Source organism: Daphnia carinata, chromosome 1, assembly GCF_022539665.2.
Source record: "Daphnia carinata strain CSIRO-1 chromosome 1, CSIRO_AGI_Dcar_HiC_V3, whole genome shotgun sequence".
Taxonomy (NCBI): domain Eukaryota; kingdom Metazoa; phylum Arthropoda; class Branchiopoda; order Diplostraca; family Daphniidae; genus Daphnia; species Daphnia carinata.
Genome location: NC_081331.1, coordinates 1,933,209 through 1,954,866, shown reverse-complemented (window position 1 = coordinate 1,954,866; position 21,658 = coordinate 1,933,209). Strand labels below are relative to the sequence as shown.

Below are 21,658 nucleotides of genomic sequence, written 5' to 3'. Positions count from 1 at the left end.
CAACATAAGAAACACAAGGCCACAGTTATATCACGTGCGGAAGGGGCAATTAACGCGTGGTCGTGTGTAAAGCTATATGTTGTTCTTTAAAGAAGAATTAAGGGGCGATATGAAAAACGTTGCTTGCATTCCGAACAAATGAAACGTTTTCAATAAATTCGTCCGCAAACACCTGGTCGCGTAGCAGTTCACTAGTAACTCTCACTAGTCTTGGAAGATATTATTTGAAACAGTCCTGTTGTCAAATAAAATCGACTAAGCTCAACGCTCACCGGAACCGGTACGTCTTATTTGCAAAAAAAAAAAAAAAAAAAGTGAATGGTCACTTATTCTTTATTAACCTGTTCGTTTTTACTTAATAGGCAACGAAGATGACCAACACACTGATCCCTACATCTGCCGATCCGAAAGAAAAGAACAGCGAACATTCTTCGGATGCCGTAAATTGCTTCTCCTTTTTGAATTTCAACTTACCTAAACAAACCGAAAGAATATTGAAAAAAATCCTTTTATTCTTCAATAATTTCCATTAGATGTCTGTTAGCAATGACGTTGAAAGCAATAGCAGTATTGATTCCAGAAGGAATAAGGCTCAATCAGAGACATCTGATAGCCCAAGTGTTGACAGTGTCCCGGCACCAGCATCAGCCGAAGAGGATCCATGGGCGATTGTTGAGCTCGTCGACAATTCTGAAAAATGGGAAGGTATAACAGTGTAAAATGGTACTTTTGGTATAGCCACTTAATTTCCTCATTTTTTTGCACGCATTGCGTTCCAGATATGAGCACGAAAGCCAAAGTAATCCGAGTGGTGACCAACGTCTCGAAAATACTTGCTGCTATTGGCTTACTGTACTTCTTCATCTGCTCGCTAGACCTACTTTCCAGCGCATTTCGCCTGATATCTGGAAAAACAGCTGGTAAATTGTTTTTGGTGTGTTTTACACAAATTTTAAAGCTAAGTGCTCCTCAACAAACATGATTACCAAGTCTTATAACTGTGAAATAATCGCTATTGACTTAACGCTTTATTGATTTCGTACAGGTACAATTTTCCAGCAGAGCGAGCTCATGCAAAATCCTGTCGTTGGATTGATGATTGGCATTTTAGTCACCGTATTGGTTCAGAGTTCTTCCACGTCAACTTCCATCATTGTGAGCATGGTCGGAGCTGGTGGTAATTCGCTATTACGCATTTTTTTCGTTTACTATACATAGTCTAGGGATTAACAAATCATTTCTATTTACTTAGTTCTGACCGTTGCAATGGCAATCCCAATCATCATGGGTGCCAACATTGGAACTTCAGTTACTAACACCATCGTTTCCTTTACTCAAATCGGCAACAAAAATGAATTTAGAAGAGCCTTTGCTGGCGCAACGGTATGCATTTTTCAACGTTCTTTTTGTCGCGGTGCATAAGTAATTCAATGTTGTACTGTTTTGCGTGTTTCAGGTACACGACATGTTCAATTGGTTGACAGTGATCGTTCTTTTTATCGTTGAAGTCGTTTGCCGTAAGGATTTCACATAACCCACGTCTCAGTCGGTTTTTAAACAAACTCTTTTCAATTCCCAATTTCAGAACCCATCTTCGGTGTTGGCTACTTGGAGTGGTTGAGTGGCGTCATCGTCAACGGAGTCAACACGTCTTCTGGCGAAGGAGAAATAAAAATTTTGACGGTAGTAACAGATCCTTTCGTAGACCTTATCATACAGGTAAGTCGCTTTAGTAGTTGCTAATCGATCAACTTCTTTTTCCAATGTCGAATCTCCATGAACGCGATCTTTACTTTGCAGTTAGATTCGAAAGTGTTAAAAGGCTGGGCTAACGATGATCCTCGTTACGAAAATGCTTCGCTAATTCAGCAATGTGGCGGAAATGTCACCGACCCAATACCATGCGGTAAATTTGTTTCTCTGTGAACCTATGTTACTGCAGCCATTGACCTAGAGTCGCTCCAGATGTCTTTAAAAAAATACGTTTGTAATTTGCGCTTTCGTAGACGGAGAATTTCTATTTGAAGACACCGGAATGGAAGACTGGGCTGTGGGATTAATTCTTCTGGCCATTTCACTGATCATACTTTGCAGCTGCCTTATTTTCCTTGTCAAGATCCTCAACTCCATGATGCAAGGTAAAAAATTCGGGTTACTTTTTTAAATTTAAGTCCTGACACAACAATGTTATTTTGTTCCTAACGAAGGACACATTGCTAACGTCATCAAACGCGTGATCAACGCCAAAATCCCTTACGTTCCATGGCTCACCGGTTACATAGCCCTTGCTGTCGGAGCTGGAATGACTTTCATAGTTCAGTCTAGCTCTGTCTTTACATCAGCGCTTACTCCACTTGTTGGTATCGGTGTTATATCGCTAGAGCGAGTCTATCCGCTCACTTTGGGGTCCAACATTGGTACGACAACAACAGCCCTTCTTGCCGCTTTAGCAGCTTCGCCAGATGCGCTGCACGACACCTTGCAAATATCTTTGGTCCATCTATGCTTCAACGTCACTGGCATCTTACTTTTCTATCCTATCCCATTCATGCGGTTTCCGATTCCAATGGCTAAGTTTCTCGGCAACGAAACTGCCAAGTATCGATGGTTCGCCATTCTCTATCTAGTAGGAATGTTCTTCTTCTTGCCTGCTATAGTTTTGGGTCTTTCCATTGCTGGCACCATCGCATTGCTAGTCGTAGGCGTTCCGGTCTTAATTGTTTTGATCGCCATAGCCGTCATCAAAATTTTGCAGCGAAAGTGGCCTTTTCTTTTGCCTTCCGTCATGCGGGATTGGAAGTGGCTGCCTGTTGGATGTCGATCCCTGGAGCCGTACGATCGCCAGTTCGCCAAATGCGCTTGCTGTAACAAGTTTCGACAGGGTGAAGATAGTAAAGAAAACAACACGACGAGTTCCGTTGTTCTCGTCGAATCGGAAAGTTCAACCGATTTGAATCAGACAACCTGAAAATTAATCGAGTTTCCATCTCGTCCTAAGACTACCTGTAAAACAATGGCGACCGCAATAGGTACAAGGCCATAAGCTACGCAACATTTTTATCGACCATCCGGTATACTGAAATGATGGGATTAGGTTACATTTCGTGTCTTCGGAAAATTTATAAACCAATGGTGTATTCTCAAATAATTTTGCGGTTGTTTTATTTTTCAAGTTTTTTTTGCTTGATTTGGCACTGACCACATTCAAACGTACCATTGGCTATACTGCCTCAATAAAACTAGCAAGAGTTCAACTGCGAAACTCGCTACGACGTTTTTGCTTATGTTACGTGTATTTTAAGCTAGACATGCACCGCTACATCCATTCAAGGCTATTCAGGGTTTTTATCTACCTTCCAATGTCCGCAGTCGATTCCTTTTGGTAAGCTTAACGATCGAGTTGTTTGTAAATCCTATTAACGCCGTTCGTTTACGTCCAAGGACGAGCGGGTGTGCTTTCCTATCTTGAAAAGGGAGGAAAGGGGGAGTGTGTTTGCAACTCTGGTTACAGCGGTCACAGTTTAAATCCGATCACATTCGACTCCGTTAATGGTTGGAAAACTTTACAACGAAGCTGCACACGGGATTGATGATTGTTGTATCATCCAACACGACGTCCTGCATGTTCAAAGTTCAATGGAGCCAGTTTTTCTGGTTTCATGGCCTTTGCTAGTGCGAGCTTTGATTGACCTATTCATTACTTTTCCACCACTAGAAGCTAAAGTAAAAAAATGATAAGAGAAATCACAGACAAGTAGAAATGTTTTCAATGCCTTCTTCTCCCAGACGCTATTGCCGTGTGTTTCAGAATGTATTGATATTTACGTTACCTACCCCTCCTCCCCGCCCAGTCAAGTAAAGTAGCCTATCATCTTCACAGTTTTCCCATGGTAGCGCAATAGTAGATTCCTACTGTCAGACGTGATCGCTCCGTCAACTCGTCTTACAAGATTAGGCGATAATGGACTGGGATTATTTGTTACTTCAACATTCAAAGTCATGGTGCCCTAGATCACTATCCCTGTTGCTGGTGAATACCCTCATGAATGGTGACGCAATGTGTCACACCGGTAGCACGTGGTAATGACTCTGAAGACTTCGTGTCACGATAAGTGACTTTAGGTTGGATAACAGGGGTCGGTCACATTCCTGCTACACCGAATGATCACCTATAAAATGGGTGAGTTTCGCTGATATCTAGCTGCAGCACACGGAGAAGCGTTTGTCACTTCGTGAACTCAAGGTGAAAAACCACCCTTGCCAAGGCTATAGAACCCCTGGTAATTTTTTTCGTAAGTTTTCTTGTTAATAACGCTTAGTTTCAACCAATTTTTTTTATCGTAGGAAAATGACAATCAGTAGGGCTACTCAGCTGACCCTCGAAGGAAAGGTTGTCAACCCACCATCCGAGGTAGTGTCGTTTTAAACCTTGAATTGTCTTACGTAATCTTCCTCTTACACTTAAAACACCCTATTAAGATTTTACATCAACATTAACGAATTGCGTGCGCTCTTTTCGATTGACAGGAAAATGTTTCTAGCGAAACAGTGGGCGTGATTGATCCTGACCTTATGGAGAAAGGAGTTGACAGTCGGCGGGCAAGTTCGAGTTCTGATGATTCTGATTCTGCCATCGCAGCCAATGTTGACGATCCGTGGGCCATCATCGAGCTAGTAGACGACTCGGAGAAATGGGCTGGTACGTTGCAAAAATGTTAAGCTTGATCTATAAAGAAACGATCTACATGAATGCTATTTTCCCCGTGAATCACAGACATGACTACGAAGGCCAAAATAATCCGAGTGCTAATCAACTTCGCCAAAATCCTAACTGCACTAGGATTGCTCTACTTCTTCATATGCTCCCTAACCTTACTTTCTAGCGCATTCCGCCTCATTGCTGGAAAAACAGCCGGTAAATATTCTTTAATTTAGAAGAATGAAGTGAATTCAAGGATTGAAAAACATAAAACTCCCTCGGTTCCAGGTGAACTTTTTCAGCAAAGTGAACTTATGCAAAACCCCGTGGTTGGTTTGATGATTGGAATTCTAGTCACCGTACTCGTTCAAAGTTCTTCAACATCTACATCAATTGTGGTCAGCATGGTTGCCGCAGACAGTAAGCTGAAATACTTTTTTTTTGCTGTATCATTTTCGGAACGGTCAAAGTCAAAGCCATTGTCGCGTGCAATCAGTCTAATTGTGTCTCAATTTTGTTTAGTTATTACCGTTCACATGGCAATCCCAATCATCATGGGTGCCAATATTGGAACTTCAGTGACAAACACAATTGTGTCCTTCACCCAGATCGCCAACAGAAACGAGTTTAGAAGAGCTTTCGCTGGGGCGACAGTACACGATATGTTTAATTGGCTGGCCGTCATTGTTCTCTTTACCGTTGAAATCGTTTCGAGTACGAAATTTTCGTTTCGTGAACAGCTCAATTTACTTGTAAAAGATTGGAGGCATAATAGTGCTTTGTTTTGTGCAGACTCAATATTTGGAATCGGTTATCTGGAATGGTTGACTGGAGAAATTGTTAAAGGCGTCAATTCTTCGTCCGGGAACGGCGGGGTTACCTTGTTGAATGCCATCATAGACCCGTTCGTAGATAAAATTATTCAGGTAAGAAAAGTCATTCTTTAATTGTGCAGGCTAAACAAATCCTTAAATAATTGCACTTTTAGCTTGATTCCCAAGTCCTTGAGGGCTGGGCAGCAGGCGATCCAAATTACGACAACGCTTCCTTAATCAAGCAGTGCGGCGAAAACATCACCCAGCCTGTTCCTTGTGGTACGTTTGTATTTTAAAAACCGTTAAAATTGATCATAATTTGTAATTTATTTATTTGTGTTTTTTTTTTCATTTCAGAGGGCGAATTTTTGTTCGAAAACACAGGGCTAGAAGATTGGGCTGTCGGTCTGATTCTCTTATTCATCTCACTTTTCATGCTCTGCGGATGTCTCGTTGGTTTAGTCAAAATTCTCAACTCCATGATGAAAGGTATAATTATTCTGCTTCCAAATTCCAAGAAAAAATAATCGGATCTGCTAAGATGACAAATTACAAATTTTCAGGACACATTGCCAACATTATCAAACGAGTGATTAATGCCAAAATTCCATACGTCCCTTGGCTGACCGGCTATCTTGCTATGATTGTTGGTGCGGTTATTACCTTTCTGGTTCAGTCGAGCTCGGTGTTTACGTCGACACTTACTCCTCTCGTCGGCATCGGTGTCATTTCGATTGAACGAGTGTATCCACTAACTTTGGGATCAAACATTGGAACGACAACGACGTCGCTCATCGCTGCGTTGGCCGCACCAGTCGAAAAACTTCAGGACACTTTGCAAATTTCACTGGTCCATTTGTTTTTCAACATAACGGGCATTTTGCTTTACTACCCCATTCCGTTTATGCGATTTCCCATTCCAATGGCGAAATTCCTCGGCAATGAGACGGCCAAATACCGATGGTTCGCCATTATATATTTGGTGGGAATGTTCTTCCTTTTCCCCGGAATCGTTTTGGGTCTCTCTGTCGCTGGAACTATCCCACTATTATGCGTTGGTATTCCGTTTGTGCTTCTTTTGATCGCAATAGCCATTATCAAAACACTACAGCGCAAAAAACCATCATGGCTACCGAAAACAATGCGGAATTGGAAGTGGCTTCCGCTTGCTTGTCGATCCCTGGAGCCGTACGATCGCCAGTTCGCCAAATGCGCTTGCTGCAAGAAATTCAGGCCGGAAGCTGAGGGTAACATTCCAAGTTCCGCATCCAGTATTTCAGGCGATTCCAGCGAAAACGAAACCAAAGATGCGTCGTAAAACAAAATAATTGGAGATCAATGCAGTCTATTTTGGTGGAGCGTCATCGAGGAAGAATCATGCGTTTTCTCGCAACCACATCGAGCGACGAAGAAAATTGCAGTTTTAAAAGATTCTTTAATTTACCCACTGGCCTGTGACTCTAAGATGTATTCTGGAGTAAGGAGGAATTTTTCATCTCCAGAATTGCTTCGTTCTGGAGATGTTAACTTATTTTCTTATCGTTGTTTTCTTTTTTTTTTTAACCTCCAATCGGCCAACTCATGCGCCTCATAACATATCCACTTAATGTTCATTGTCTGTTTGTATATGAAATGTAAAGATGGATGAATCATTAATTCAGCGAGTCGTGTACTAACGCCGAAAATATATATTCTGTTTAGCAGTGTACACTTTTGCCCTTTTTTAGTATTAGAAATGGCAGGAAATATTAGATAGCAGTAGCTTAATCCATTTTTATCGATCTTAGGCAGCTATTGTAAGCAACCACACGTTAAGTTCTACAGTGCGTAGAACTTTTGAAATTTCCGACTAATTTGCTCACGGTGTACGCATATGGCAATCCGTTTTACCCCCCCAAAAAAAAAAAAATTCGCCAAAAAAAAAAAAAATCACACTTTTTTCTTTTTTTCCGACACGTAGCCATCTACCGCTCAGACTCGTTATTACTGGCATGTAGGCAATTTCAGTCCATTGGATGCCATTCGCAGTTAGTTGAGTAGCGTGGATGGAGAATAACGTGTGGCTGGAGAAAAATATGTTAAAATGGATAAGATAATGAAACATAAGGATGGTAAGTACAAAGATTATTATATTAGTTTTCAATTATTAATTATTGTTTTTTAGCTCTAATTATGAACCTGCAGGCTCAATTATTGTTCGTAATCAGTCCATGCAGCGATGGAACTGAACAATTGTGGGACTGTATTTGGGCCAAAAATGGGTGTGGTACGGAAACCCAGAAATGGCACGAGTTCAACCTAAAACATGGATTAGGTACTTCCCCGTTCTTTGTCTATCGAAAAAGTATTTTTAATGCTATTATTTTGCATTCACAGAATTTTAGCGGGGGATCAAGTCAAGTCTGGAAGTGTTACAGGATGGAAGAGTCAGCCTGTAGTTGAAAAAAACACTGAGAGTGCATTACCGTTAAGGTGTGAGGTAAAGTAATAGAGTAATGCAAATTGTCTAATGAGAAGTACCATCTTGTGTTAATGAATCCTGTGTACAACAGCAATCCTTTATAGTTCTGTCACAGCTAGAAGCCTCAAATAATTCTGCTTCTTTTGCTAAAGAACAACTTGTCCTTTACACTCAGAGTGTTGGTGAAGCTGGGTACTTAAATGGCCCTAAAGATGTTTCACTTCACTGGCATCGCAGAGATGAACATCATACATGGACTCTTTAGGTATGAAAGGAATTTTCTTGAAAAATTTTTGAATTTATGATGAAGCTTTTCTCCTCCTTTTTGCCAACCATGTCTAATCTACAAAAAAAAAATTTATCCAAAGGAAAGGATTTTCAGCATACTGGGAACACAACTATCAACAATGCAACTTTCTAGGGGTGTTATTTTATCATTCAAGAGCCTTATACAATGATTTTCATCTACAATTTGTATGGCCTTTCCCAAGCTTCTGTCAGAAGTTGAATCTATGAGTCATGTAAGTCACATGAGCAACAACTGAGATGCTTAATGGTGTTGTTTTTCTTTTCTCAGTGTAGGTTAATAGTAACATTGGATCTGAAAAAATTCTTGGTTGGGGCATGACACTGAATAAATTGTAATGATTGGATGGATGACATGATATTTCTATACTTCATTCGGATTCCCGAGACGGTATTTTATATTTAAAAAATTGAAGTGCATATCTGGGCTCCCTTCCTTTCCGTAGCCCCGTTTCCCCTTGACTCGTAATAAGCCCGTAGGGGGTCATGCCCCTACTGTACGGTATATATAAAAATAACATATACCGAGGTTTGGAGGGCTCTGGCCGGAAAGGGGACGTGGGGTCCGCTTAGTCCGATGATGTGTTCACGGAGGGCGACGTGGCTACCCACAAATCCGAACTAAAGGTTAATCGCTCCTGTAAAAATGTTCCAAATCTTCAGCTCTTCTTCCGGCTTCTCTTAGCCAATCACCGGGTAATCTCCCCGGTGGGTCAACAAGGCAGTGTCCCCCCCTGCCTGGGTTGACGGCAACTTTTGAAAGGGCTATTATGTCTTTTTAAAGTTGCAAAAATAATTGTAATGTGCAGAGAATTGTCAATAAAATTTTTTTTATAAAATATTTTTTGCAAAATTCGTTTCTTTCATTGTCTGTGTTAGCTGTGTACAAACGTTACATTTATCAAGTTTTTTTTTTTTTGTTTTGCTTTATTTGTTTTTGTCACGTTTGATGGTAAGCATTGTTTCCATTGGTTTATCGTTTATCTGTAAGCATTCTATTATTATTTATTACATTCTTTGATTTCTTCAACTTAGATTCAAAGAACAACGTGTAATATCTGGATATTTTTTGAAGTAATTTTGTATTTTGTTTTACTCGTATAGGAACCGATCCCCAGACATTCAGCGTGCAACGCCGATGCTCTAACATTGAGCCACGAGATATATCTAAATATTTTATTATCGCATATCATATGTTATCGTCTAGGATGTTTATGCAGTCTTTCACAACTATATGTTTATCTTTCTATTGCTTTCATAAGGTTCATAGCTCTTTGGTAGAGCCTTTAGCTGCGATATATGTTACCCTGGGTTCAAACCTCAGTAGATGTGTAAAAATGAAGTAGAATAAATGTAGAAGAGTATATTGCAGAATTGCATTTCAGTTTTATTCTAAGTATAAATGCAAGTCCACAAGTGACTAGAAAAAAGCCAACTTGACATAACATGATTCATGGCTCATTGGTAGAGCATCGGCGCGGTATGCCGAACATCCAGGGTCCGATCCCTGGATAATAATAGAATGCTTACAGATAAACGATAAACCAATGGAAACAATGCTTACCATCAAACGTGACAAAAACAAATAAAGCAAAACAAAAAAAAAAAAAAACTTGATAAATGTAATGTGTGAACACACCTAACACAGACAATGAAAGAAACAAATTTTGCAAAAAATATTTTATAAAAAAAATTTTATTGACAATTCTCTGCACATTACAATTATTTTTGCAACTTTAAAAAGGCATAATAGCCCTTTCAAAAGTTGCCGTCAACCCAGGCAGGGGGAGACACTGCCTTGTTGACCCACCGGGGAGATTACCCGGTGATTGGCTAAGAGAAGCCGGAAGAAGAGCTGAAGATTTGGAACATTTTTACAGGAGCGATTAACCTTTAGTTCGGATTTGTGGGTAGCCACGTCGCCCTCCGTGAACACATCATCGGACTAAGCGGCACCCCACGTCCCCTTTCCGGCCAGAGCCCTCCAAACCTCGGTATATGTTGTTTTTATATATACCGTACAGTAGGGGCATGACCCCCTACGGGCTTATTACGAGTCAAGGGGAAACGGGGCTACGGAAAGGAAGGGAGCCCAGATATGCACTTCAATTTTAAATAATTAATACCGTAATACGCGGGAATACACAGGCGACTGATGGAGGGAAATTCAATTCCGTACTTCAAATTATCATAACTTTTCGTCATCACATCCCAACCAGAAACCTTCGCAGGTTCACTATTGCTATTAATCTAAATTAAGAAAATAAAACATAGATAAGCATAAGACGTTCTTATTGATATCGCTTACATGGTACATAAATTCATCATCTGCCATATTCCTGTAGATTCCTGGCAGGAGCTTCTAAAAGGCTATGCAGTTGCAAATGATCACCATAGCCAAAACTTGAATACGAAAGTTTGGAAAAACCCTTCGTGTTAGACACAGAGATCTTCCATGGGCTTTCCGGTTGGACGTTCCATGCACCATAAAAAACAGATAGGTTACAAAGTTGGTTGTTTTGATCACTAAATGTTAAGGTAAACAGTGTACCTGGTCTCGGCAATCTTGACAACAATTTCCATTATAACATCATATCACCTGCTTTTATGGAAAAAGAATTTCGTAGGCGACAGTTCAGAATGAAATGGTTGCACTCAAATCTATTGACAGGTGAGGATTAAGGAATGTCGCCTTAGGGAGTGCAAACCACGATTTTCAAAACTATTAAATGCTTGTTAGCCATTGAAAGATTGCTGGCTGACGCAGACAATCGTTTGGGACATGATTAATGAGCTGCTTCGTGGATAAAGCTCGTTTTTTTTAGTCCTCTCCAGGATGACATGAATTCCATCATGTTCTACACATGTATCAGCACTTAGCGATACACCAATTAAAACAATTTAAAAATTTAAAATAGTACCACCTTTTAATGTTTTTGACTCCATGATTCATCTTCGTTGTAATTGTGAAGGCAAGACAACTGACCTATGGTGATTTATTCATCGCACTTGCCATAACCATTTTCCCAATGTATCAGCTTTTCTGCCAACAGTAGTTTACTAATACAACATTGACGATTAAAATTAGAAAACTAAACAAACTCAGCAGAAAAGCATTACCAGGGAGTAACAGCTTGCATGTTGACGAAGAATCCTCGGTTTATCATGTACATGGCAGAATATCCACATTGCCTGGATGGCACAATCCTTTGCGTAATCACACAAATAGTAACTAAAACATATTGAATTGAAACAAAATTTTAATGAAGTTTTACCCAACAGCCAGCTGCACCTCTGAATTCCAAAACTACATCTACACATTCATATCAAGCTTTTCCAGCATGTCTCACCTTTGGCATTTGTTTAAATCATTCCTTCAAAAATTTTTAATAAATGTAAATAAAGTAAACAATTGATATTTATGTGACGTCGGAGTACCATTTGGCTGTCAAGCATTCCATACAAGATAGGCATTTTGAAGAATCAGTGGCAGTAATCAAGTGCTACAATTTGAATATGGGCTAGGTGTTATAGTCGCTGAGGGCTCTCAATCCCTAAACTGAACCTTGCTCACTGATGTGACAATCTATAAAAGGATTTAAATCTTAATTAATGAGACATGCAGGATACTGTATAAAAATATAGTACAGATGGTACCAAATGCTGAGTTACTAGAAATTTTGCCTGGGAAATCTCCAACTGACCATGTGAAACATAAGTCAGCTGTACTGCATTTGCAAATCCAGTGTTCAAGTAACCATATACAAACCATGCCTGAAGGAATGAGAGAGAATATTAAATAGGAATTTGGCCGCTAGATGGCCGTAGCTGTAAAAAAGGAAAAAGACCAAATTTTTTCTTTTTACAGCTATGGCCATCTAGCGGTCAAATTCGAATTAAGCCTCCCAACACAACTTTACATATTCTAGCCATGTAAATATATAATTTTTTAAATTAATAACTTTATTTGATTAACATACAACTATACAGTAATTATTTTGTTATATTCAACTTGTTTAACTTAATTATTATTACTATTAACTATTAACTTTCCTTTTTGTACTGCATTTTGCAGCAATGATAATAATAGCAATAATTGCTTTTTTTAGGAATAAATAATATGTTTGAGTAATATGAAATCGTTATTGTGTATTATTTTCACACCGGAACAAACAACAACGACTTTATATTACCCAAACATATTTTTTATACCTAAAACAAGCAATTATTCTCATTGTTATTGGAATTTAATTCATTATCATTGCTGCAAAATGCAGTTCAAAATGAAGTCAATAGTGAATAGTAATAATAATTAAGTTAAGGAAATAGAGTATAACAAAATAAAATAAGGTTTAGTTGTATGTAAATTAAATTAAATTATTAATAAAAAAATTCCATATTTATATGGCTAGAATATGTAAAGTTGTATTTAGAAACTTAATTAGAATCTGACCGGTAGATGGCGGTAGTGTAAAAAAGAAAAAAGGCCCATTTTTCTTTTTACAGCTATGGCCATCTATCGGCCAGTACTTTACGCATTCTAACCATATAAATATATAATTTTTAAAATTAATAACTTTATTTGATTAAAATATAACTATGCAGCAATTATTTTGTTTTAATCTACTTGCTTAACTTTATTATTATTACTATTAACTTTCCATTTTGTACTGCAGCAAATATAATGAATGTAATTCTAATAATAATTAGAATGATTGCGTGTTATAGGTATGAATAATATGTTTGAGTAAAATAAAGTCGTTATTGGTTGTTGCGATTAGAAAATAATACACAATAACGACTTTATATCTTTGTTTTACTGCCATCTAGTGACACTAATACAAATAGAAAGAAAACAGCAATACAAATACAATTTATACAAATTAACACTATCTTTTAAAAATAAAAGAATGAAAGCCAGGCTGATTCAAACCCTGGTCCAATAGTGATTTTTTTAAAACGCTGGCCAAAGCGAATACGTTTATTTCGTTTTCTTTTTTGTCCTGAAAGCAGTTAGTATTAGTAAACCTACACCAACAAATGTTTAAGTGAGATACTTATGTGAAGTGCGGAGTTAAATACATAAAAACAAGCCTCCCTACCTGGTGGATGATGGTGAGCTAATAAAAACAGCCAAAGAACCATGTGCTAAATGAGTTGTGAAGTTTCGTGCTCACTACAAGGTGAAGGCATTGTGCAATGACCATAAGCCGTAGTGCTTGAATGGAAAACCAAAGTAAGAAAAAAGGGCCCAATATCCCAACATCTAAAAAACACACACCTCACAGCATAGAATAAAGTAAGAAAAAATGCCAATTTGGCAATACTCAACCGTACCATCTTCAGATTTTCAGTATCCTAATGGGCGGAATCTCGGGGCTGGGCGGCGATCCTCGATGTCCCTGCGTCCCACGGCGATCTTGTAGCTCCCACGACGATCCTCGTTGGGCCTTTTCGGTCCCTTGGCCGGCCAATCTAGATACATAAAATACAAAAAAACACAATTAGTACACTTTAATTTATCACTGATACCTTACTGGCGACGATCTCGACGATCCCACGGCGATCTTGTAGCTCCCACGACGATCCTCGTTGGGCCTTTTCGGTCCCTTGGCCGGCCAATCTAGATACATAAAATACAAAAAAACACAATTAGTACACTTTAATTTATCACTGATACCTTACTGGCGACGATCTCGACGATCCCACGACGATCTTGTAGCTCCCACGACGATCCTCGTTGGGCCTTTTCGGTCCCTTGGCCGGCCAATCTAGATACATAAAATACAAAAAAACACAATTAGTACACTTTAATTTATCACTGATACCTTACTGGCGACGATCTCGACGATCCCACGACGATCTTGTAGCTCCCACGACGATCCTCGTTGGACCTTTTCGGTCCCTTGGCCGGCCAATCTAGATACATAAAATACAAAAAAACACAATTAGTACACTTTAATTTATCACTGATACCTTACTGGCGACGATCTCGACGATCCCACGACGATCTTGTAGCTCCCACGACGATCCTCGTTGGGCCTTTTCGGTCCCTTGGCCGGCCAATCTAGATACATAAAATACAAAAAACACAATTAGTACACTTTAATTTATCACTGATACCTTACTGGCGACGATCTCGACGATCCCACGACGATCTTGTAGCTCCCACGACGATTCTCGTTGGGCCTTTTCGGTCCCTTGGCCGGCCAATCTAGATACATAAAATACAAAAAAACACAATTAGTACATTTTAATTTATCACTGATACCTTACTGGCGACGATCTCGACGATCCCACGACGATCTTGTAGCTCCCACGACGATCCTCGTTGGGCCTTTTCGGTCCCTTGGCCGGCCAATCTAGATACATAAAATACAAAAAAACACAATTAGTACACTTTAATTTATCACTGATACCTTACTGGCGACGATCTCGACGATCCCACGACGATCTTGTAGCTCCCACGACGATCCTCGTTGGACCTTTTCGGTCCCTTGGCCGGCCAATCTAGATACATAAAATACAAAAAAACACAATTAGTACACTTTAATTTATCACTGATACCTTACTGGCGACGATCTCGACGATCCCACGACGATCCTCGTTGGGCCTTTTCGGTCCCTTGGCCGGCCAATCTAGATACATAAAATACAAAAAACACAATTAGTACACTTTAATTTATCACTGATACCTTACTGGTGACGATCTCGACGATCCCACGACGATCTTGTAGCTCCCACGACGATTCTCGTTGGGCCATTTCGGTCCCTTGGCCGGCCAATCTAGATACATAAAATACAAAAAAACACAATTAGTACATTTTAATTTATCACTGATACCTTACTGGCGACGATCTCGACGATCCCACGACGATCTTGTAGCTCCCACGACGATCCTCGTTGGGCTTTTTCGGTCCCTTGGCCGGCCAATCTAGATACATAAAATACAAAAAAACACAATTAGTACACTTTAATTTATCACTGATACCTTACTGGCGACGATCTCGACGATCCCACGACGATCTTGTAGCTCCCACGACGATCCTCGTTGGGCCTTTTCGGTCCCTTGGCCGGCCAATCTAGATACATAAAATACAAAAAAACACAATTAGTACACTTTAATTTATCACTGATACCTTACTGGCGACGATCTCGACGATCCCACGGCGATCTTGTAGCTCCCACGACGATCCTCGTTGGGCCTTTTCGGTCCCTTGGCCGGCCAATCTAGATACATAAAATACAAAAAAACACAATTAGTACACTTTAATTTATCACTGATACCTTACTGGCGACGATCTCGACGATCCCACGACGATCTTGTAGCTCCCACGACGATCCTCGTTGGGCTTTTTCGGTCCCTTGGCCGGCCAATCTAGATATATAAAATACAAAAAAACACAATTAGTACACTTTAATTTATCACTGATACCTTACTGGCGACGATCTCGACGATCCCACGACGATCTTGTAGCTCCCACGACGATCCTCGTTGGGCCTTTTCGGTCCCTTGGCCGGCCAATCTAGATACATAAAATACAAAAAAAACACAATTAGTACACTTTAATTTATCACTGATACCTTACTGGCGACGATCTCGACGATCCCACGGCGATCTTGTAGCTCCCACGACGATCCTCGTTGGACCTTTTCGGTCCCTTGGCCGGCCAATCTAGATACATAAAATACAAAAAAACACAATTAGTACACTTTAATTTATCACTGATACCTTACTGGCGACGATCTCGACGATCCCACGACGATCTTGTAGCTCCCCCGACGATCCTCGTTGGGCCTTTTCGGTCCCTTGGCCGGCCAATCTAGATACATAAAATACAAAAAAACACAATTAGTACACTTTAATTTATCACTGATACCTTACTGGCGACGATCTCGACGATCCCACGACGATCTTGTAGCTCCCACGACGATCCTCGTTGGGCCTTTTCGGTCCCTTGGCCGGCCAATCTAGATACATAAAATACAAAAAAACACAATTAGTACACTTTAATTTATCACTGATACCTTACTGGCGACGATCTCGACGATCCCACGACGATCTTGTAGCTCCCACGACGATCCTCGTTGGGCCTTTTCGGTCCCTTGGCCGGCCAATCTAGATACATAAAATACAAAAAAACACAATTAGTACACTTTAATTTATCACTGATACCTTACTGGCGACGATCTCGACGATCCCACGGCGATCTTGTAGCTCCCACGACGATCCTCGTTGGGCCTTTTCGGTCCCTTGGCCGGCCAATCTAGATACATAAAATACAAAAAAACACAATTAGTACACTTTAATTTATCACTGATACCTTACTGGCGACGATCTCGACGATCCCACGACGATCTTGTAGCTCCCACGACGATCCTCGTTGGGCTTTTTCGGTCCCTTGGCCGGCCAATCTAGATACATAAAATACAAAAAAACACAATTAGTACACTTTAATTTATCACTGATACCTTACTGGCGACGATCTCGACGATCCCACGACGATCTTGTAGCTCCCACGACGATCCTCGTTGGGCCTTTTCGGTCCCTTGGCCGGCCAATCTAGATACATAAAATACAAAAAAACACAATTAGTACACTTTAATTTATCACTGATACCTTACTGGCGACGATCTCGACGATCCCACGGCGATCTTGTAGCTCCCACGACGATCCTCGTTGGACCTTTTCGGTCCCTTGGCCGGCCAATCTAGATACATAAAATACAAAAAAACACAATTAGTACACTTTAATTTATCACTGATACCTTACTGGCGACGATCTCGACGATCCCACGGCGATCTTGTAGCTCCCACGACGATCCTCGTTGGACCTTTTCGGTCCCTTGGCCGGCCAATCTAGATACATAAAATACAAAAAAAACACAATTAGTACACTTTAATTTATCAGTGATACCTTACTGGCGACGATCTCGACGATCCCACGACGATCTTGTAGCTCCCCCGACGATCCTCGTTGGGCCTTTTCGGTCCCTTGGCCGGCCAATCTAGATACATAAAATACAAAAAAACACAATCAGTACACTTTAATTTATCACTGATACCTTACTGGCGACGATCTCGACGATCCCACGACGATCTTGTAGCTCCCACGACGATCCTCGTTGGGCTTTTTCGGTCCCTTGGCCGGCCAATCTAGATACATAAAATACAAAAAAACACAATTAGTACACTTTAATTTATCACTGATACCTTACTGGCGACGATCTCGACGATCCCACGGCGATCTTGTAGCTCCCACGACGATTCTCGTTGGGCCTTTTCGGCCCCTTGGCCGGCCAATCTAGATACATAAAATACAAAAAAAACACAGTTAGTACACTTTAATTTATCACTGATACCTTTTTGTGCGACGATCTTGTAGCTCCCGCGATGATCCTCGATGTCCGGTGTCCTTTTCGGCCTCCGCAGATTGCCCTCCTGATCGCACAAAAACGGGAAAAAAAATTGCTTTTGAATAATTAGATAACGACAAGTTTCAGCTTAAATCTAACAGGCATCACAGACAGTTTTAACAATCACATTCATAGCAAAGTTCCTGAAAAAAAAAATCATTATTGACAATAGTTCGTTAGGATTAGTAGTCATGAGGTCGTTAGGATTAGTAGTCGTGAGGTCCTTAGGAGTGATGGGGCATTTGGAAATTGTGTGACATGATCAAAACATTCAATTCATTATAGAGAAACGGATTGCGAGCAATGGCTACTGCTAAATAATGCATAAGATAGTGAAATGAAATGACCAGGGTAATGTTGTGCAAAAGCAATGATTTAGCTATACGACCCAGTGAAATGGCATATGCAACTGAACTAAACTAGTGCAGAGGCAAGACGAAGTGCTGATGCAGTGCTTATTTAGTGCGTGATTGGTGTATCCACAAAATATAAAAGGTATCCAATTGGTGAAGGCAAAATCAATTCATGTGAAAAAGTGTGAATGACTACACCGGTAATCGAAGCGATAAAACTACGCTAGTGCATATCGTGCAGGTGGGTGAGCTACTGAGCTGCAAAGGTCAAAATGGTGTTTTGATTCTTTATTTTGAATTGCCCAAGGTTATTCATTTATTTTAGGTGCAAGCGTTTGAGTTCATCGAGGGGGAACGGCCATCTCCCGGAGTTCACGTGGAAGTTAATGTTTATCTTACGGCTATCGGCCTTCAGAATTGCACCCCTACCCTAGACTTTTATTCTGGGAAAGCCAGGACGTGGAACGTGTCGACGTTTATATAAGGCGGTGGCCAACAATTCAGTTCACATTCTTGCAGGGATCTTCCACTGCAAATGTTGCCTTGGCACCATCTTCAGACGCACCGCCCGTCAGGTATGTTAGTTTCCGCTTTATATTCTTCGTTTGTCATTTTAGCAATAAATTTACTTGGTTGTAATTCGTAAAATTTAAGCTCGAAATCTATTTGAGCCAAAGTGCATTCTAAACTTCGTAATTTTCTAATGTAACTGTAAATGTTGGTACATTTTCGGAATATAATACCTAATTTTTGACACGCTTAAATTAATTGTGAATTGTCATTACATTGCTCTCTACAGTTTCGTTGTTAAAAACGAACGCAGACACCATCCTGAAACCACAGAGGTAAAGTTGCTCGTATCATATGTTTCAACGGACGAGATGGCCTCCAAATCGGAGAAAGCGTTTGCCAACATTTGATGACAGATGCTATACTGGAACAACTCCTGTAGTTGAGCCTTCCAGACAAGCTTTTATTTTGAAGAAAGATGAAAACGAGGGTGCTGACGTGTGTGGAGTATTATTATTGGGGTCTTCTCACGGGCTCATTGCTGCTCACTGTGTTACAGGATAATTGCTGTTGTTTAACTGTTGTCTAAATTCAACTCATCGAAAGGAATGTAGTCTGTCACTATTCTCTGGAATACTATCAAAGCGAACTTACAACGACATTGCCCTCGTCAAATTTGAAGGCCTTGTTGACTTTGCAGACAAATACTGTATGACAAAGTCATCGGTTAGTAAATGTCACTAATTTACTTTTTGGTTGCTGTTTTTTTCTTTTTTACATGGGGTTCATGTATCATCAAGTTTTGCCACCTATGTTCATCCTTCACATACCTTTTTGTTCTGGTGATTTGTTCCCCCCGAAGTTATCAGCACTGTGGAATTCGGAATTATCTGCCACAGTCTGACTGTAATGTTTCTGTATCGGCGTCACAACACATGTTTAGTTATTTTGTTCTATCAAAACTAATTCTAATAGGCCGATTGGCACAGCGAGGAGAATACTCAAACATACTTTTAATCCAAATGTTTGACCAGTACACAAATTACACAATACCAAAACCCGATTTTCACAATAACATCAAGGGTTATTTGAAGATCCCCCTTTCCCCAAAATTTGTCCCGAATTGAATGAGCGGTAATTGCCATCTAACGGTCAAACATTTACCTCGAATCATGAACGTGAGAACTGCCATCTGTTAGCAAAAATATTACCTAATGGGTGGTCGTTTCAGTAATCTAGACAAACCCCTACCGGAATATTCCTAGGGTCTTTTTTTTATTGCAAGCGTTTTAACAGAAGACCTTTTTTTTTTTTAACTGTTAAAGACAACTTTAAAAGCCAACTTTAACGCAATGTAGCACAGTAATCCTATGAACTTCACGATACACTTTCGTATGAAAACAAGCAGATGCTTTACTTCACATCAGCTTAAAGTGACATTCCTTTTGGAGGGCGCATGTTTATTTATCAACACAATATAGTTCAACAGAACTTTTAGAGAAGTATGGTGTTCGATTTCTTAAGCCTAATAACGTTCAGTAATGACAATTTTCTTAGCCATTTTAAAATTATGAAATAACTAGGAGCGTTTCACTAGTTGTGCTCCGCTGACGGTTATTGGCCGTGAGAACTGAAAGACGCCGAAAGCGATGCTAAAACATGTAAGGAAAGATCAAATCTCGTTGATGGGAATCTGCGTAATCAGGAAACAAAGGCTAACGCACAGTGGCAGTGAGCACCATAAGGCCTCGCACGTAGGAAAGAAAGCTTTAGATGGTGATCTGCAGTAAAGCACAAAGAGTGCCGATTCCACTCAGAGAAATAGCAAAGCAGAGCAAGGCGATTTTGACAAAAGTCGGCGAGAAGAACCATTGGAATATTCAACGGAAATGACAGCCGTCGGCAGGCTCATACAGTAGCGATTCAAAATGGGTTGTCTGTGTAGCTGCCTTAAACATTCATATAGGGGTTTATACGTTGCCGCCTACGCTGTGTAGGCCTATTCTATTATTTCCTCAATCTCTCTACGCCTTCTTTCAACTCCCCTTTTGCATTCGCTGTCGTTCACACTTCCTGTACCACCTCTATCATAGAGGTCTCATGATCTCTACAGTGCGTTCATCTAAAGGCCACAGCACTAACATACTTTTAAAAAAAAAGCCTACAGTGGGAACGAAAAAAAAATGTAATTGAAAGTCTTTTCATTTGAGATTAAAAAGGGAAAATTGCCTAATGCATTACGCATTTTTGCATTTGTGACATACCAAAAAAAAAAACATATATGGCGGGACAGCTTTCGTCTGTAGTTAAATTTTGGGACCATAGGAATTGAGGGACGGAAGGACTGGCATCTACAAACGTCAACCACATCAAAACTAGCGGCTGGAAATTCATTAGCGAAGTATGTAAAAAAAAGAAGTAGAAAGCAAGCGAAATAAATGAGGAAAGAACAAGGAATCCATGAAGATGTACATATGGGTTACGTCAAAGGAGCCAATCACTGGTCTGTTTGACAGTGGCCCCACTCCTATTTCTCTCTATTTTTAGATGAGTTCACTCTGTTCGTCGTAAAGTTCGAAAAAAACGACCCAATCAGAAATCGTTGCGCTTTTTATAGCGCATACGCTCTTGTTTGATATGACACGTTATTATCTTAACCATCACAGGGTGACAATGGGGTACATTGTCAGGGACTACTAATACAACACCTTTTCCTTTTCTTTGCCTGCTCGAAAAAAACAGCCGTGAGTCCCTTTGAGCGTGAACATTCCAATAGGTTGAAGAGATAAGATTGAAAATCGGGATTCGCTCTTTTACTTCTCTTGCAGGCAAAAACACATATAGGCAAGCAGTAATATAATACTCTTTTCTCTTCTCCTCTCTTTTATTTTTTTTACCCTTTATTTGTTTTCTTTTTTGAATAAATTCCCCCATATCGTTTTTCACTTTTAAATGAGCGAGAAGCGCAGGCGCGTCAAAGACGTCGTGTTATACCATGAAAGAAGATAGGGCCGGGTGCTGCCGGCTTCCTGTGCTGTGCTAGCCTACTGTACTATGAAGCATATAACCTTTTCATCCTTACGACTGGCAACTTCAGTA

At 40.2% G+C, this 21,658-nt stretch overlaps 3 protein-coding genes and 2 long non-coding RNA genes across 6 annotated transcripts in view; 3 read left to right on the top strand and 2 right to left on the bottom strand.

Annotated features, from left to right (window-relative positions):
- LOC130692515 (dual 3',5'-cyclic-AMP and -GMP phosphodiesterase 11-like) overlaps positions 1-7,389 on the bottom strand; it is a 56,833-nt gene extending 49,444 nt beyond the window's left edge. Inside the window, exon 1 of one of the 2 annotated variants that reach the window (XM_057515633.1) lies at positions 7,384-7,389. The gene's annotated coding sequence lies outside the window, so the exon portion shown is untranslated. The remainder of the gene's footprint in view (positions 1-7,383) is intronic. The other variant, XM_057515628.1, reaches the window with a different exon arrangement.
- On the top strand, positions 124-3,249 carry LOC130692522 (sodium-dependent phosphate transport protein 2B-like). Its single transcript, XM_057515646.2, has 11 exons — positions 124-280; positions 363-440; positions 534-705; positions 780-920; positions 1,046-1,177; positions 1,253-1,383; positions 1,457-1,517; positions 1,586-1,719; positions 1,801-1,906; positions 2,007-2,138; positions 2,208-3,249. The coding sequence occupies exons 2-11, from the start codon at positions 372-374 to the stop codon at positions 2,966-2,968; spliced, it is 1,839 nt and encodes a 612-aa protein (XP_057371629.1). The 5' UTR covers positions 124-280; positions 363-371; the 3' UTR covers positions 2,969-3,249.
- LOC130692523 (sodium-dependent phosphate transport protein 2B-like) lies at positions 4,212-7,222 on the top strand. Its single transcript, XM_057515647.2, has 10 exons — positions 4,212-4,280; positions 4,345-4,411; positions 4,528-4,699; positions 4,775-4,915; positions 4,988-5,119; positions 5,222-5,413; positions 5,492-5,625; positions 5,688-5,793; positions 5,872-6,003; positions 6,078-7,222. The coding sequence occupies exons 2-10, from the start codon at positions 4,349-4,351 to the stop codon at positions 6,830-6,832; spliced, it is 1,827 nt and encodes a 608-aa protein (XP_057371630.1). The 5' UTR covers positions 4,212-4,280; positions 4,345-4,348; the 3' UTR covers positions 6,833-7,222.
- Positions 7,390-11,562: 4,173 nt separating the features above from the next.
- On the bottom strand, positions 11,563-12,040 carry LOC130692556 (uncharacterized). Its single transcript, XR_009001451.1, has 3 exons — positions 11,939-12,040; positions 11,720-11,867; positions 11,563-11,655 (listed from the first exon to the last, which is right to left on the bottom strand). It is a non-coding gene; the product is annotated as an uncharacterized LOC130692556 (long non-coding RNA).
- A 6,470-nt stretch (positions 12,041-18,510) lies between these two features.
- Positions 18,511-19,476, top strand: LOC132088186 (uncharacterized). The gene is made up of 2 exons (XR_009421482.1): positions 18,511-18,624; positions 18,849-19,476. It is a non-coding gene; the product is annotated as an uncharacterized LOC132088186 (long non-coding RNA).
- The last annotated feature ends 2,182 nt before the right edge of the window (positions 19,477-21,658 follow it).

Bases quoted from the DNA above. Each gene is read 5' to 3' on its own strand.
- LOC130692522 (XM_057515646.2), top strand. From the start codon at position 372: ATGACCAACACACTGATCCCTACATCTGCCGATCCGAAAGAAAAGAAC. The intron at 441-533 runs GTAAATTGCTTC...AATTTCCATTAG, and splicing joins GCGAACATTCTTCGGATGCC to ATGTCTGTTAGCAATGACGT. The intron at 1,384-1,456 runs GTATGCATTTTT...TGCGTGTTTCAG, and splicing joins GAGCCTTTGCTGGCGCAACG to GTACACGACATGTTCAATTG.
- LOC130692523 (XM_057515647.2), top strand. From the start codon at position 4,349: ATGACAATCAGTAGGGCTACTCAGCTGACCCTCGAAGGAAAGGTTGTC. The intron at 5,414-5,491 runs GTACGAAATTTT...TGTTTTGTGCAG, and splicing joins TACCGTTGAAATCGTTTCGA to ACTCAATATTTGGAATCGGT. The intron at 5,626-5,687 runs GTAAGAAAAGTC...TTGCACTTTTAG, and splicing joins TCGTAGATAAAATTATTCAG to CTTGATTCCCAAGTCCTTGA.